At 39.1% G+C, this 18,143-nt stretch overlaps 1 protein-coding gene across 1 annotated transcript in view; it reads right to left on the bottom strand.

The window, feature by feature from the left end:
- The window catches only part of HERC2 (HECT and RLD domain containing E3 ubiquitin protein ligase 2), a 160,913-nt gene that overhangs the window by 43,210 nt on the left and 99,560 nt on the right, over positions 1-18,143 (bottom strand). Inside the window, exons 45-54 of the mRNA XM_081327133.1 lie at positions 15,580-15,722; positions 14,221-14,488; positions 13,321-13,463; positions 13,076-13,168; positions 2,984-3,152; positions 2,773-2,898; positions 1,295-1,403; positions 962-1,101; positions 477-667; positions 52-157 (exon numbers count right to left, since the gene is read on the bottom strand). Of these exons, the coding sequence (XP_081183259.1) occupies positions 52-157; positions 477-667; positions 962-1,101; positions 1,295-1,403; positions 2,773-2,898; positions 2,984-3,152; positions 13,076-13,168; positions 13,321-13,463; positions 14,221-14,488; positions 15,580-15,722 (1,488 nt within the window). The remainder of the gene's footprint in view (positions 1-51; positions 158-476; positions 668-961; positions 1,102-1,294; positions 1,404-2,772; positions 2,899-2,983; positions 3,153-13,075; positions 13,169-13,320; positions 13,464-14,220; positions 14,489-15,579; positions 15,723-18,143) is intronic.

The raw sequence follows: 18,143 nt of genomic DNA, 5'->3' as shown, positions 1-18,143 counted from the left end.
CAAAAGGTGGTTGATTTTTTCTTTCCAAACTCAATAACGGTAATGCCATACCTGAGACCACAACTAAAGAAGGCATGTAACTGCTGTCTGCAGGATCCACTATCATCTTCAATCTGTGTACCAGGACATCAGTAAAAATTTCCAAGCGTATCCAGTGCTAGAAAATGTTGTATTTGATTAATTCAAATCCTTTGAAGACATATTATGAACAGCAATTATATCTGAGTTTAAAAACTACATTTACTGAAAGACAAAAATAATAACTACTACTTTTTGAATTATGGGGAATTATACTAGCATAATAGAGAAGTGAATGTTACGTTGTGATTTATTCTGCTAATTGTTAGCACATTATTGCTTTTATTTACTTTATTCTGTTTTTGTTCTTTTAACAAAAGAACAAAATGCTTGTTATTGACCAAGTAAATATTATTGATTGATACTTATATATACAACACTTTTCTTTTTATACTTACCTTTCCTTGAGAGCCAGAGGACTGCCAACACTGTTCACTTCCATCAATCAAACGGGAAGCTTGATTCACAGAAGATGACACATTCAAATTTTTAACAATTCTGGACCAATCATCAAGTAGCATGCCTCGCTGGCTACTATGATGCCTTTTTAGCTGCTTTCCAGAACGACCACAAAATACTGGAGATTGGCCTGGTGTTGAAAGTTGGAAGATAGCTATATTAATTCAACAGTACCAATGCAGTACAGTACAAATCCTAAAAGTAAGGAAACTGTATTCATCTAACTAGTTATACATACCCCTCACTGCATAGTTTTGTGCATAATTTTAAGCAGCCAAAAAATTGGTTAGTATGAAGTTACAATGCAACTTACCTTGTGCATTATAAAACTAGGAATTCAAAAAATACACAATTGTTTTCAAGAACATAAGTGAATCATTTCATGAAATGATAATGAAAATATACTTGGTTTATTTAAATATACCTGGTTCATTTATTCTGCCGAAAGTGTGCCTTGTATTATGTTTTCTACTTTTGAAGCAGGTTTCACAGAAATCAAAATCATCGCAGTTTCTGCATTTAAATCTAGGTCCATTAATTGGGAACATCTGACAGCCATCACACCTGAACGATGACAAAAAATGACTACATAATGCTCAATTTACCATCTTGCATATTTTTTTATTCTCTAGAGTACAGGTGTCAAACTCGCCCTGTCACGTGAATTCAGACAATATGATACATTGCAGGAATAGAAAGGAAAGATGCAAAAGATATAACAAAATAAAACCTGCCAAAGAAAAATGGAAAAACTTACGTAACTCCTGGGTGAATACTGGGAACCAGTTCCATTTCTGACAATAATCCAGTCCAATGAGATTGTTGAGGGAAGTCAACAATAACATCTTTACCATTGGCACTAAAAGCTTTGGCAAGAAAATATTTAAGTGTTATTCATTTATTTTAAGAACTTAAATACATTGATCTTATGTGATTCAGAGCAACTAGTAAAATCAACAATGTAAAAATATACACAAAGTAAGAGTCAGAGATAAACATGTATTTAGTACCGCATTTTCAGATACTTTGTACTGATAAATGATACTTGTACACTTCCTGTAATATATGGAATGTTAATATTATAGTGCCTTAAAACTACTACTTTTCCAGTTGTGAATAAAGGAATTAATTAATTCCAATTATCCATATGAAATTTTTGAATAAATGGAATATCAATAGTGCTATTTTTAATAATTCTAAAATGAATATTTATCACTCATGGGTAACAATTTATTTGACCAAATTTTATAACAATTGATATCAAAAATTTCAGTGAAACATCAACAGGAGATCAAAGAAGCATATTTCTTTACATTATTCAACGTAAAAGATCAGGTAAAGGATCATTCCAATCACAATAATAATATAAAGCACTGCTACTGTAATTTTTTTGCAATTGTTCCCTGATATAAGCCATAATACTCTGCAGCAAACCTATTACATGCCTCAAAGTGGAAAGGTTCAGCACAATAGAAGAATGGTTGGTAAGGATGATAGAACTTGTGGAGATGGCTAAATTAACCCCTTATATTCAAGAAAAAATATCTACTTTTATGGATGACTGGAAACCACTTATTGGCTTTTTGCATAAAACAATAAAAAATGCACTTATGATTTGTGGTTTTCATAATTAGAAAAAAAAACCTGAGTAATAGAAAAGAGTGAACTTTCTTTTATAATCATAGAGTAATAGATTATTTTGGAATTGTAGTTATATTTGCTGCGAAGTAAATCAAGAGTATCTTCTATTTCTTTTTGTTCTTTATGCACTTTTTTCTTTCTTCTTTCTTTATTTTTATCCTTTATTAGCTTGTTTTATTTTTTATGTTTTTTATAAAACTTTGAAAGTTTTATAAAAGTTGTTTTAAAAAAGATATGTCAAAATATTGATTTATAAAAATCTCATTCTCCTATTCTTTTTACACAAGCAATTCTGCTCCCAGGATCAATTTAAGCAGGCATTTTTTTAAGCTTCCTCTTTTTTCATTAGCCCAGCAACATAACACATCACAAATAACTGCAGAATAAGGAAGTGGCAAAAAGCACTTATCCCCACCCACGAGAAGTGTTTTCCACTAGCACAGACATTCTTCAACAAACTATTAGAAAAAATAACAAGAGGAAGTTCAAGCTCTGAACAAAGTTGAATATTATTTTGCAGCAGCACAACCACTGTACCGAGACAACATCTGTAATTATTACATCTATATATTTTTTTTAAAAAATACAAATTACCTTTTACTACACCCACACTTCTGTGGGTAACAGATCCCCATTTGTATTTGGGTGTCATTACAGAAGTTTTTACACGAACTTTGTCACCAATCTTTATGTGTGATGGAGAACTTTGTGGTGGGAATCCTATAAAGTATTAAGATCAATGATATCAATTGGTTTGAATTCTAAATTTGATCTCATATAATAATACTTTATGTCTTCAACTCACCTATCAGTTCAACATGGATATATCTGACCCAATAAGTGCCACCTTTTTGTTGCCAGTCACATTGCACGTTGAGATCATGCAAACCATCACGATCCAATTTTATAACTTTACCCACATCTCCCTCACAAACCTCCTCATAGGTTCTGCAACATCGAACCATCATCCCCACCTAAGATGACAATAAATAAGTGAAAAGACCACAGTAGCATTTGAATATTCAATCATTCAAGTAATATTGTATACAATAAGGGAAATTGTAACAGGAGAAACTACTAGAAAAAAAATTATAGCTAAAAAAATACTTTATAACAATTTGGGGAGAAAAAAAATCTTTTTAGCTCTAAATATGAAATCCTAACATCATTCTGCACAGATCTTTATTTTAAGGGAAACAGTAAAAAGAACTTCAAAAAATCTCTTAAATATTAAACAAACCTAGTGCTACATATCCTTTTATCATATACAGATTTGTTACCACTGCAATCAGTTTATTTTTAAGAAAAAATAATTTTATTTTATTTATTTAAAGTATTTGTTTTCTAGCTACTTCTTTCCTAGTTCAAGACAAAAATTAAGCATTTATGGGCCAAATTTCTAAACAGTCTTCCAGTTGGGATTCCTAAGAGCAAATATAGCAAAAACTGACTACTATATAATAGTCCAACAATAGGCATTCCTCCAGCATCATTTTTTAATCGAAGTGCATATTTTTTTCCTCTTGTTAATTTCTAAATCACTGGTACACAATTCAAAATAGCATGATCTATAAAAACACAATTACTTTTCCAGAACAATATCAATATGTGCTCAAAAAAAGGAGCTCTCTCTCTCTCCCCACCCCTCCAACCTTGTTTAGTTTCCATACCTTGAAAAAAATCACCTAGGTAGTGCCACATATTATTTTGTATATGTATATATATTACAACATATTAAAACTTTATCAATAGAGGATTCTGAAGCAGCTAATGTTGCCAGTCCTTATGTTAGATGCAAACTAAAGACACTAAAGACACTGCCATTTAATTCTATCTCCCCATGAATTATAAGCAACATAGCCAGAGGGATGGACCTACAGTCTAGCCCAGGGGTAGGCAACCTAAAACACTCAAAGAGCCACTTGGACCCGTTTCCCACGGAAGACACTGGGAGCCCCAAAACGCTTTTGACATCTAAAATGAAGATAACACTGCATATATTGTTGTTTTTTTACCTTTATGCTAGGACCTAGGTCATTGGTCGAGGAGGAGCCAAGATGGTGGACAGGCAGCAAAGGCTGTAAAGAGCTCCTCCAGAAGTAAAAGCTTTATTTTATTTTACTTTATTTTTATTTTTATTTTTTTAATCTCTATTAACATTGTATTTTTAACTTACCCCTTTTTAAATCTATTTTAACCTTTTTAAACTTTTTAAAACCTTTTTAATCTATTTAACCTTTTTAAACCTTTTTAACCCATTTTTAACCTAGTTTTAAGGGAATGAACTGAACCTGGGATTTTCATGGAAAATCTTTTTAAGGAATCTTGGAAGGAGCCAGTAGGCCAAAGCAGCAAAGACAATATTACAGAACACCTCCTTATCTATTTTTATTCATTTGTTTCTTGAGGGTAATAATGGCCTCTCCCAAGGGGAAGAAAAGAAAGACAGCACAGTGTTCACCAAATAGTAAGGAAGATAGAAACAACCCACAAAAACAACAGAAAATTGATGGATTCTGTCAGCCTATACCATCTACAGTAAGTCATGCATCCTCCCCCTTTCTCCTGCCGGACAGATGTGAAGCTTTGGCATTGTTTGGAGATTCTTCCCTGGAGTGGGATCTGCAGGTGCAGGCCGAAGAGAGCCAGTTAAGAAGTCAGTTAAGAGGCTCACTAATCCCTCCGTGTAATTGGATGACAAATGACTCAGCAGTTTTAAGTGAGTCAGTTCCAAGCCAGGATAAGGATAAGGGATTAGAGTTGGAGTTTGACAATCAAAATGGATCAGCTTTAGGGCTTGAAAACCAGCTAAGTGATAGCATAAAGGATTTCATCAACTGGCACAGCATGCTCACTTCTCAGACAGTTTGGGCCATTTTTGACCAGTTTGCAGAGGTGCGTTTAAAGTTGGACTCTGTGATCAATCTTATTGCTGCGGTACAGACGGAAAAGCCGCAGGTAATTTTGGCTGGTTGCCAGACAGAACAACCTGGTCAGACACCATCAATGGTGCAAACAAGGGAAGGAGTAAGCAGACAACATATTGGCTGTAATGGCGGAGAAAAAGATGGTGAGCTGGATGGGCCTGAAATCCCACAGCACAGGTGTGTGTGTGGGGGGGAAAGGCGATTGTTGAAGGAGCAGATTTTATTGAACATATATAATTCTGAGATAAATGCGGGTAGATGGACTTCAAAAAGACAGATAGTGACCTCTTTGTCACAGCTTACTCGGAGTGAAAAGGGGGCAATAGATCTGGTAGGATATGAATATCTTCCACAATGCAATAATTATTCCAGGATCCTTCTTAAATTCAAACAACAGCTCTTTCCAAGTCTGCTCACGCGAATGAGAGGATTCCTGGCTTTTTACCAAATTCTACCAACCCGAGTTTTTTCTAGTAGTGAAGTCAGCCCATTGATCCAGAGAGCCCCTAGGGAGAGTGGTGCAGTGCATGGATCAGTTGACTTGAAAAGTAAACGAAATGGGGAAAGTAAGTTAACTGAAACAGGGAGAAGATCTAGCATCACAAAGGAAATGTTGGCTGAGGCTTTGGTTCCAGCAACTGTGAAACTTCAATTGGCTTAATGCAAGATGAGATATTTGATTCTGCCTGCTTAGAAACTTTTTCTTTACTTTCATTAATGGAGCAGCAAGAAGTACTTAAAAAACTAAGAGAGACGAGGAATCTGCTGAAGCAGACCATTTCCTCTGCCACCCCTTTGGTGCCAATAGTTCTGTCCCCATTAAGTTATGCTGCTGTTCCGGAGAGTCAGCAGTTTACAAGCTCAGGAAACCGGACATCTGCGTCTATACAGCAGAAAGTGCCAGAGACAGCTGACCTGACAGTGCAAAGTGCTGTGGGATGAACACCGGAGATGGAAGGTATCCAGGAAGGAATCTCCCAGTCCTCCTCAGTGGCACAAATGATACCAAGAAACAACGTAAGCGCGGAGCCTCAAGTAAAATCATTTATTGTTGAGGCAGAGATTAATAGAACTTATGGATCTGCAAGTCTAAAAGTAACAGGCAGAGAAATGATGCCTAAACAGACTTTTATGGAGCACGGGCAATTAAATGGGTGTGTGAGTGTAAATGGGGAAGGACGGGCGGAAGAGATTATTCAAGAAGCCTGACTTGGAAATAGTGAGCACTCACTTTCTTCAAGAGTACACTTCCTCTCTTGGAATGTGGCAGGATGGAGAGGGAGTTGGTGCACAGATGATTGTATTAAATTTTTAAACAGGTATCATGTAATTGCCTTGCAGGAGACCTGGGTTAGTGGTGATGAGGCTCCAATTGAGCTCCCTGGGTTTAATATTTGGCAGTTGCCAGCAAAGAGGGTAGCCATAAAGGGAAGAGCTTCAGGAGGGTTGTGTATTTTGGTTAAAGCCGAATTAGGTTGGAAGGGAAACGAGATATGCTCGTGTGCCGGCCCTTTTATTTTTTCAAGCAATCCATTTGGCATATGGAGGGAAGTCAATGGTATTTATAAATGTATATGTCAATCCAGCAATGGGTGATCTGTGGGAGGCACTAGAAGTAAAGATATTATATATACGTAAAAATTCATAAAAACACCTTTAATTTTGGCAGGAGATTTTAATGCCCATGTGGGTCCTTCGTTGGAGCCTTTTGTTGAAAATGGTACAATTCCAGATGGTTATTTACATAACCAACAATCATGGGTCTCCCAAGATAGGAAAAAGAACAAAGATGGGGGGAAATTCCTAACAATGGAATATAATTGTAACCTTCAAATTGTAGGCCAGTATTCAGAGGTTAGAAGGTACCCCATAACCTTTTTTGGTCCCAAGGCATGTAGTTCTATTGATTACTTCTGTGTTTCTCACAGTTTAGTATCAGGGGCCACTTAGGTCTTGACGTTACCAAGGCCAGAAAGTGATCATCTTCCGACTGAGATGTCCCTGGCACTCCCTTCAGACTTAAGGAAAAGGAACCAAATAATTCAACAAATAGGCTTCAACTTGGAAATAGCTCAGGAGAGAAGGCTAACATGGAAGAGGGTTGATGGGAAAGCAGTGACAGAATTTATGAATTCACCACGTATGGAAGCCCTAGTGCATATATGTTCAAATAGTATGGGTGAACAAGAGCTTATAGTATATTTTGCGGAAATATGTCAGAAATTGAAGTATTTTTTATGTCTACTAAGTCAATGGGCCAGTTTGATTCTAGTTACTCATCATGGTTTGATAATGAATGCAAGGAAGGGAAAAAAACAGCTTAGGAAATCACTTAGGAGATACTTAATGTGCCCAAAGATGGAATTACAGAAGAAGTATATTACCATGAGACAGAAATATAAGCAGCTACTGCAGAGGAAAAAGGCCTCTTATATTGACCACTTATGGGCTGGCTTAGAACAGGCACACTTTTCTGATTGGGGGTCTCAAAAATTATTAAAGATAGAAAACCAATAAGTGACCCAAATATTACTGCAGAAAGGTGGGAGAGGCATCTGGCCACTCCAGCAGTAGCGGAGAGCTCTGATGAAGTGATATCCTTTCTGAGCTTGATACAGGGATTTGAAGCCTTACCCCAGTGGGCAGAAGTGTCAATCACAGAGGTGAGGCAGTTAATTTCTTCCCTGAAGACAAATAAAGCTCCAGGACAGGATGCGCTCCCGGCATCGCTATTTAAAGAAAACATAGCCTGGCGGGTCTCTTTACTTTTATTAATAGAACAGGGCAAATTCCTGCCAGTTGACGTACATCAATAATTGTTCCATTACATAAAAAAGGCTCTAGAGATAATCCAGATAATTTCCGGTTAATTAGTCTAATTGATATTTCAGCAAAAATTTATGCTAAGTATTTGCTGCATAAATTAGAAGACTGGATAAAGAGAAATAACATCCTAGCTGAAGAACAGTCTGGTTTCAGGAGCGGAAGTTCTACAATGGACAATTGTTTTGTGTTGGATCATGTAATAACAAAGTTTAAGTTTTGGAAAAAACCACTGTACGTGGCATTTATAGACCTGAAGGCAGCCTTTGATACAATTGATAGATCAATTTTATGGGATAAATTAGAGGCCATAGGAATAGAAAAGAAACTGCTATACTTAATTAGATTGTTATATATGGAAACCCAGGTAAGAGTTTGAGTGAACAAAACAGGATTGGTAACAAATGCAATTCCAATTAAGAAGGGCGTAAGACAAGGTTATATTTTAGCCCCAACACTTTTTAATTTATATTTACCGTATATACTTGAGTATAAACCGAATTTTTCAGCCCACTTTTTGGGCTGAAAAATCCACTTCGGCTTATACTCCAGTGAACAAAAAAAAAAGAACTTCCACCCCCCAGTTTGGAGAGCTGTTGCTTTCATCAAACATGGACGAAGGCAGCAGCTCTCCAAACGGGCGGCGGCAGTTTGGAGAGCTGCGCGCGCAGCTCCGCCGCCACCTCTGCAAGCCTCCGCTGAGAGAATGGGGCGGTGGAAGCTTGCCACCCATTTTCTCGGCGAAGACTTCTTTCGGGGGATCCAGCCTCTGCCGCCCCTTTCTCTCAGCTGCCCAGCTGAGAGAAGGGGGTGACAGAGGCTGGATCCCCCAAAAGAAGTCTCCGCTGAGACGAGAGAATGAGGCGGTGGAGCGCTCCGCGAAGTATGGGGCGGTGGAAGCTTGCCGCCCATTTTCTCGGCGAAGACTTCTTTCGGGGGATCCAGCCTCTGCCGCCCCTTTCTGGATCCCCCGAAAGACGTCTTCACCGAGAAAATGGGCGGCAAGCTTCCACCGCCCCATACTTCGCGGAGCGCTCCAACGCCTCATTCTCTCGCTCAGCGGAGACTTCTTTCGGCAGAGGCTGGATCCCCCGAAAGAAGTCTTCGCCGAGAAAATGGGCACTGAGACGAGAGAATGAGGCGTTGGAGCGCTCCACCGCCCCATTCTCTCGTTTCAGCGGAGACTTCTTTCGGGGGATGCAGCCTCTGTCACCCCCTTCTCTCAGCTGGGCAGCTGAGAGAAAGGGGCGGCAGAGGCTGGATCCCCCGAAAGAAGTCTTCGCCGAGAAAATGGGCACTGAGACGAGAGAATGAGGCGTTGGAGCACTCCACCGCCCCATTCTCTCGTTTCAGCGGAGACTTCTTTCGGGGGATGCAGCCTCTGTCACCCCCTTCTCTCAGCTGGGCAGCTGAGAGAAAGGGGCGGCAGAGGCTGCATCCCCCGAAAGAAGTCTTCGCCGAGAAAATGGGCGCTGAGACGAGAGAATGAGGCGTTGGAGCGCTCCACCGCCCCATTCTCTCATTTCAGCGAAGACTTCTTTCGGGGGATGCAGCCTCTGTCACCCCCTTCTTTCAGCTGGGCAGCTGAGAGAAAGAGGCGGCAGAGGCTGCATCCCCCGAAAGAAGTCTCCGCTGAAACGAGAGAATGGGGCGGTGGAGCGCTCCAACGCCTCATTCTCTCGTCTCAGCGCCCATTTTCTCGGCGAAGACTTCTTTCGGGGGATGCAGCCTCTGCCGCCCCTTTCTCTCAGCTGCCCAGCTGAGAGAAGGGGGTGACAGAGGCTGGATCCCCCGAAAGAAGTCTCCGCTGAGACGAGAGAATGAGGCGGTGGAGCGCTCCGCCAAGTATGGGGCAGTGGAGGCTTGCCGCCCATTCTCTCGGCAGAGACTTCTTTCGCGAGATCCAGCCTCTGCCGTGCTGCACCGAGAGAACAGCAAGCCACCCCATTCTCTCGGCGGAGCACTCCACCGCCCCATTCTCTCGGCGGCTTGCCACCCCGTTCTCTCATCTCAGCAGAGACGTCTTTCGGGGGATCCAGCCTCCAGCTGCTGCATTTCCCAGCCTCGGCTTATACTCGAGTCAATAACTTTTTCCAGTTTTGGGGTGAAATTAGGGGTCTCGGCTTATACTCGAGTCGGCTTATACTCAAGTATATACGGTAAATGATTTTCCAAAATGTCTGGAAGACTTATCACTTCATGGACCTAGTATAGGAACAAGACAGGTAAATTGCCTGTTATATGCCGATGATATAATTTAGCTGTCGGCCTCACAGGTGGGGCTACGAAGGTCACTAGGGAGGTTGGCAGCATATTGTATAAAAATCGTTTGACAATTAATGTAGAAAAATCAAAGGTAATGATATTTAGCAGGCAACAAAAGATGAGGAAATGGGTTTTAAATGGCAGGAGAATAGAACAAGTTCAGTCATTTACCTATTTAGGGCTAGTATTCCAGACAAATTCCGTTAAACTGGCAGCAGTACTATCTTAGGCAGATTCGAACTTGGATTGCACAGAGATTTAAGGACATAAGTGCACAATCGGACATTGCACAAGTGACAGCAGTAAAAGTTTGTCCCTGGTTATCGGCTAATAAACAAATTTTTAAAATAGAAAAATATTTAACTTTGCCTTTATCTCCCATCTTAAGGAGATTTTTTACCAAATTGAGATTGGACCAACTTCAAACAAACATGCTTTGGGGCAGGTATAGGGGGATTCCTGTAAGTGAAAGAGTCTGTTTATGCGGGATGGGGGAAGTTGAAACAATGTCCCATGTAATTTGTGATTGTCCCCTGTATTCAGATTTGAGGAAACACCAGTTGGGCAGGATCTTTTATACCAGTACCCCTATGTCAAAAGAGCACTTCTTGCATCACTGTTTGTTAGGTTCTAATTTACAGTTGGTGAAATGGATTGCCAAATTTGCTGTAAAGTTGATGGAAATAAGAACAAGGTTGGTGCAGCAGAGTGTGGTAGATTGTAGGAAAGATCATTTGATTTAACAACGTATTTTAAAAGTAGTTTTAAGACTGTTTGGGGCAGATGCAGGGGTGACATTGTAATATAATTTTAATCGTATTTAACCTGTTTCTTAAATAATTGTATTTTACCCTGATTTCATTTAGATTGTATTTTGTTTCAGTTTTATTTAAAATTGTATTTTATCCAGTTCCATTTGAATTGTTTTTGTCAGGTTTTGGTGATATTTTGTTTTTGGAATCTGGTAACTTGATATGGTCCAAGGGCTAATCAATAAATAAAGATAGATTGATACCTTTATGCTATGTATAAAAAACTATAGTGTGCTGCATTTATGAAATCAATGAATTGCTACAAAGAAAATAAATTTAAATTTCTGCATGCAACAAAAGCATTTTGAACTCCCACAAAAAGATGCTGGGTGGAAGGTTACTTTCAAATAAAATACTCAAATGTCTATCTGAGTCCTGCTTGTATTTATGAAATAAAAAGCCAGTGCAAACTATAAAAACTACAAACAGAAAAATAGAAAAGAAAAAAACTGCGGGGGGGGGGGGGGGGGAGAAAAGGACAGGAGAAAGAGGGGGAAAAAAAACCTTTCTCCTTCATCCCAACAGGTAAAAACAATTTTAGTAGCTTCTCTACCATCTTTAAATACAGCATAATTATCCCCATAGCTCACCTCTTAATTAAAAAAAAATCAAAATATTTCATTAAATGTTCTTTACTAAAAGTCCAGTAAGGACAACCACATATATTCATATTTTCTCCTTCCCTCTCTCTCCCTCCCTCTCTCAACCTCTCTTCCTTTCTCCCTCTCTCTCTCCGTCCCTCTCTCTTTCTGCCCTTGGTCTGCCAGTCCTCTTCCCCCACTCAGTGTGTTTGTGTGTGTTGTGTGTGTGAGAGAGACAGTGTCAGAGAGAGGCACTTGTGCTTCGCTTCCCTTCTCTCTCTCTCTCCCTCCCTCCCTCCCTCTCTTTCTGTCCTTGGTCTGCCAGTCCTCTTCCGCCACTCAGTTTGTTTGTGTGTGTGTGAGAGAGAGAGACAGAGAGAGGCACTTGCGCTTCCCTTCTCTCTCTCCCTCTTTCTCTCTCCCTCACACCCTCTTCCTCTCTCTCTCTCTCTCCTCCTCCCTCCCTCCCTCCCTTTCTGCCCTTGGTCTGCCAGACCTCTTCCCCCACTCAGTTTGTTTTTGTGTGTGTGTGTGAGAGAGGCACTTGTGCTTCCCTTCACTCTCTCTCTCTCTCTCTCTCTCTCTCTCTCTCTCTCTCTCTCTCTCTCTCCCTCCCTCTCTCTCTTCCCCCCCTCTCTCCGATCTTCTGCTCACCCGGCAAGCTGGCTTCATGCTGTTCTCGGACAAGCTGACACAGATTTTTATTAGGCTGGCTCTCCTGCTATCTGTGGAGACGCAGAAAAGGCAGGAGCCCCGCCCAATAAGCTTGTCAGCTTCTCGGAGGACAGCATGAGTTGCACACACACACACACAGAGAGAGAGAGAGAGAGAGAGAGAGAGAGAGAGAGAGAGAGAGAGAGAGAGAGAGAGAGAGAGAGAAACAGACAGACAGAGCTCCCAGGAGAAGGCTGAAAGAGCCGCATGTGGCTCCAGAGCCACAGGTTGCCGACCCATGATCTAGCCGTTATCTGGAGTTACACATATTGCCCCCTCCCACCCTACATTTTAAAACTTATGAAAAAGCTATTATATATGTTCATAAGTACTAGAAGCTAACTTATTGGGAAACAGGCCAATCATCTACATAATTATATGCTGCCTACATAAGTAGGCATTAACCCTCCAGATTATTATATAGGAATCTTTTCAGTTCTATTGAGAGATGCCACTGAAATGTTTTATGTTAATTGTTTGTAATTTTAAAATGTTAGCTGCCAAAATCCTTTAAGAATGGCCATAATAAATAAAATAAAGCCTGTGCTGCCATTAACTTTACTGATTAAAAATAAAGCAGGAAGAGGAGTAGGAGGATGGAGGGTATCAGTACCTTCACAAAAGGCAATACAACAGATTGAAATATCCTGGGAAACAACATAAATAGCCTTTTGCACTTAATTGATATTGTCCATCAATATCATGTTATCTACTTTTCTATATGCATAATATTTCTTTCAGAAAGAGAAATATGTATAGTCATACCCATGCTTACCTGAATATTCTCCCGGACATATACCGCATAATCATCGTTACTTAAGAAATCAGCTCTTTTCTTATATGTTTGGCTTTCTGTTACAACAGCAGACTACAATAAAGAAAACATATGTTCTGGTTGTCATAATAATATATTATAAATGACATGTCATCTCCATTAACAACTATAGAGAACTTGTCACTATTTTTTTCTAAGTTAGAAAATGTTTATCAAAATTGTAAGTAGCTATTCCTAACATTTACCACTGGATATGCGGCTTCTGCTTCCTCTACTTCTTCTGACACTTCATCATCTGAATATTCATCAGATATAGTGTCACCATCTGAGAAATCGGTAATTTGAACATCGGGATGATCCAAAAGCCAGCCCACCAAGGCTTCTACCCCTAGATTAAGACATCAATAGAATTGTTCATATGAGTAAAGTGCTTAAATTATGTTTTTATTTTATATCACCACTTCAAATCATTAAAGATTATAGTTTTCAATCACACTTTTCTGCCAAACGTTCACAAATTTCACTAATTTTTATACTTATTCTTCCACTCTTAGCTAACTTTAACAATTTATAAATGAAGAATAAAGTTTATGCCTTTTCATGGGCATCTTATTTTCTCCTACACTTTTTTTGCTGTTAGTTGGTAAATCATGCAATGTCTCAAGAATACAACTTTTAAGGCACCCTAAACATAGACCCAATGCATATCATCTAAGGGGAAATCAACTTGGATCCATTTCCCTGATTTCTTGTCTATGATCTCCTACAATCACATCTTCTTTGGTGTTAAGCAAAAGGGAACCTTCATCCCTGAATATTCATCAGATATAGTGTCACCATCTGACAAATTTGAACATCAGGATGATCCAAAAGCCAGCCCTCCAAGGCTTCTACCCCTAGATTAAGACATCAATAGAATTGTTCATATGAGTAGAAGTATTTAAATTATGCTTTTATTTTATATCTCTTCAAATCATTATGAACCTTTCCAAGTCATTTTCCATAGTATTTTTTCTACATCTAATAGTTCACTATTGTATCCAATCTTTATATTTACCCTGCATTATTTTTATCATTGGTACCAAAACAAAGAGATTCCATCAATCTCTTTCTAGTATACTGTGGATACTAAAAACATGAGGTACCTGGTAATCCAGAAGCACTTCCAGAAGTTCCTGATAGTGATTTCAATGCAAACTCAATGTTCTTTCTAGGGAATCCCATTTCCATAAGTTGCACAACAATTGGGAGTGGTGGAATGGGACATGATTTGCATTTTTTTATTTTTGCAGGTCGGATATGTTGGACTGTAACAGGGGTTGTAGTTTCACTGGAACTACATTCTTCAAAGACTGGAGTTGAAGGATGCGCAGATTCTACGGCCAGATATTGACATACGGCAAGTGCAGCAGCCTACAGGAAACAATATATATAAGCTCTATTTAACACAAAATAACACAGAAGATAATGCATCTATTTATCCTATGGTAGACTTAGCCACAAATCCTATGGCATACTTAGAACTAACAGATAAAATGCTGGGAAGGCTAGAAATTATATGATTTGTTGTGGCCAAATCTGGCTTACCTATATCACTTTGGATACAACATAAATTTATTAAGCATGCAAATAATTAGTATACAATGGACCTACAGCAAAGCATTTTAAATATTTATCTCTTACAAGTTTGTTATCAAAAAACTATTCTTCTGGAATCAATATAAATATTACTATAATAAAAATATTAAATCAGTAATGTTGTTGCTGATGCTTTAATTTTAGCATTTTCTCTGTGTAATTATTTATGGGGACTGTGGCTTTTTTCTGTAGAAATGGATGTATCCAAGATAACAATGCAACAAATATTACATCTTTTTTAAAGTACAATGTGAATAATTTTTTGTAAACAATGCAACTGAATGTTTAAGTAACTCAAGTTCAAAAGTGATTTGCATTGCTAACATAGGAATCTTAAATATGCAACTTTTCAGAACACATGATGGATAACTCTGCCTAAACCTCTTTCACAAAAGAACCTCTCCTGAGTTAAAACAAACTGGGTTTATATTCTTTGTAAGCTGCCCAGTCTCACTGAGAATGAATGGGAGGCCATGTAAATCTTCTAAATATATAAATAAATAAAATTCTTGAAATGTTAACTAAATACAGAAACATCTGAGAGCAATAAAATCAGCAATATAATAAGACTGTCAGCATTTCTGGGATCAGTCATTGTTTGGCGTCTCTGCTTCTTTCAATAGCTATTTCATTTGGCTGCTTCAGAGAGAAAGGTGATGTAACAAATCTCTTTTTACTGAAATGGTTGTGGCTAGTAACCATTCAATCTTTATCTTTGCAAAAGTGTGTCATGTCTCATGGTGCTTGAATGTGTCTTTTTTACTACTGAATTGTATTTAATAAGCTGTAAAAATATAAATATATAAACCTTCAGAGATTTACATTAATAGTACATGGTTTAAAATAGCAAATATTAAACAAAATACCTCAAGTTCTTGTTTATCAAATATTGCTTTTACTGGAGATGGTTGTGTTGCTGCTGTCAACAGTTGCTGCAAGAGGATCATGGGAGGCTGAGGCCCTTCTGGAGACATGTCTCCCACCTCAGGTGATGCCACTGCACCATCATCTTAAAGCAACAAAAAAAGTCTTTTAAGCAATACAATAATCATACCAAAACAAACCCCTGAAGCTTATACATTATTGTAGAAACAGTCCATGATGTATATTATTTCAAATGCAAACTAATGTTTCTTTAAGTCTCTTTTTATATGTACTTATATTTAGTTTCCCCTTCATGGATTACTGCCTTGTCGTGGTGAAGGGGCTTGCGTAATTCAATGAAGCTATGAGCTATGCCGTGCAGGGCCACCCAAGACGGACAGGTCATAGCAGACAGTTCTGACAAAACGTGATCTACTGGAGAAGGAAATGGCAAACCACCAGTATCTTTGCCATGAAAACCCTATGGACAGTTCCAAAAGGCAAAACGATATGACGCTGGAAGATGAGCCCCTCAGGTCGGAAGGCATCCAATATGCTACTGGGGAAGAGCAGAGGGCTAGTACTAGTAGCGCCAGAAAGAATGAAGCGACTGGGCCAAAGCCGAAAGGACGCTCAGCTGTGGATGTGTCTGGTGGTGAAAGGAAAGTCCGATGCTGTAAAGATTTTTTCTCCATAGGAACCTGGAATGTAAGATCCATGAATCAAGGAAAGCTGGACGTGGTCAAACAAGAGATGACAAGACTAAACTTCGACATCTTAGGTATCAGCGAACTAAAATGGACAGGAATGGGTGAATTTAATTCAGATGACCATCAGGTATACTACTGCGGGCAAGAATCCGTCAGAGGAAATGGAGTAGCCTTCATAGTCAATAAAAGAGTAGGAAAAGCAATACTGGGATACAATCCTCAAAATGACAGAATGATCTCAGTTCGAATCCAAGGCAAACCATTCAATATCACAGTAGTCCAAGTCTATGCCCCAACCACCAGTGCTGAAGAGGATGAAATTAACCAGTTCTATGAAGCCCTACAGCACCTTATAGAACTAACACCAAAAAATGATGTCCTTATCATCATGGGGGATTGGAATGCTAAAGTAGGAAGCCAAAAGATAACTGGAATAACAGGCAAATTTGGCCTTGGGAGTACAAAATGAAGCAGGGCACAGGCTGATAGAATTTTGTCAAGAGAATACGATGGTCATAGCAAACACTCTTTTCCAACAACCCAAGAGACGGCTCTACACATGGACATCACCAGACGATCAACACAAAAATCAGATTGACTATATGCTCTGCAGCCAAAGATGGAGAAGCTCTATACAGTCAGTAAATACAAGACCAGGAGCTGACTGTGGCTCAGACCATGAGCTTCTTGTTACAAAGTTTAGGCTTAAATTAAAGAAAGTAGGGAAAAGCGCTAGGCCAGTCAGGTATGAATTAAATCATATCCCTGTTCAATATACAGTAGAGGTGACAAATAGATTTAAGGAATTAGATCTGATAGACAGAGTGCCTGAAGAACTATGGACAGAGGTTCGCAACATTGTACAACAGGTAGCAACCAAAACCATCCCAAAGAAAAAGAAATGCAAGAAAGCAAAATGGCTGTCTGAGGAAGCTTTGCAAATAGCTGAGGAAAGGAGGGAAGCGAAAGGCAAGGGAGAAAAAGAAAGATATGCCCAACTAAATGAAGAATTCCAAAGAATAGCTAGAAGAGATAAGAATGCCTTCTTAAATGAACAATGCAAAGAAATAGAAGAAAACAATAGAATAGGGAGGACCAGAGATCTTTTCAAGAAAATTGGAGAGATGAAAGGAACGTTTCTTGCAAAAATGGGCATGATAAAGGACCAAAATGGCAGGGACCTAACAGAGGCAGAAGAGATTAAGAAGAGGTGGCAAAATTACACAGAAGAACTATACAAGAATGAGCTTAACGTCCCTGATAATCACAATGAGGTGGTCACTGACCTCGAGCCAGACATCCTAGAATGTGAAGTGAAGTGGGTCTTAGAAAAGCTGGGCAACAACAAAACTAGTGGAGGTGACAGTATTCCAGCTGAGCTATTCAAAATCTTAAAAGACGATGCAGTAAAAGTGCTACACTCAATTTGCCAGCAAATTTGGAAAACTCAACAGTGGCCACAGGATTGGAAAAGATCAGTTTACATTCCAATTCCAAAGAAAGGCAGTGCCAAAGAATGTTCAAACTATCGCACCATTGCACTCATTTCTCAGGCTAGTAAAGTTATGCTTAAAATCCTACAAGCTAGACTCCAGCAGTATGTGGATTGAGAACTACCAGAAGTACAGGCAGGATTTCGAAGAGGCAGAGGAACTAGAGACCAAATTGCCAACATACGCTGGATCATGGAGAAAGCTAGAGAGTTCCAGAAAAACATCTACTTCTGCTTCATTGACTATGCTAAAGCCTTTGATTGTGTGGATCATAACAAACTGTGGCAAGTCCTTAAAGAGATGGGCGTACCAGACCATCTTATTTGTCTCTTGAGAAACCTATATGCGGGCCAAGAAGCAACA

Source organism: Vipera berus (genome assembly GCF_964194415.1).
Source record: "Vipera berus genome assembly, chromosome: 4".
In the NCBI taxonomy this organism is placed as follows: domain Eukaryota; kingdom Metazoa; phylum Chordata; class Lepidosauria; order Squamata; family Viperidae; genus Vipera; species Vipera berus.
The sequence above is the reverse complement of the archived record's forward strand: the minus strand, read 5'-3'. Positions and strand labels throughout refer to the sequence as shown.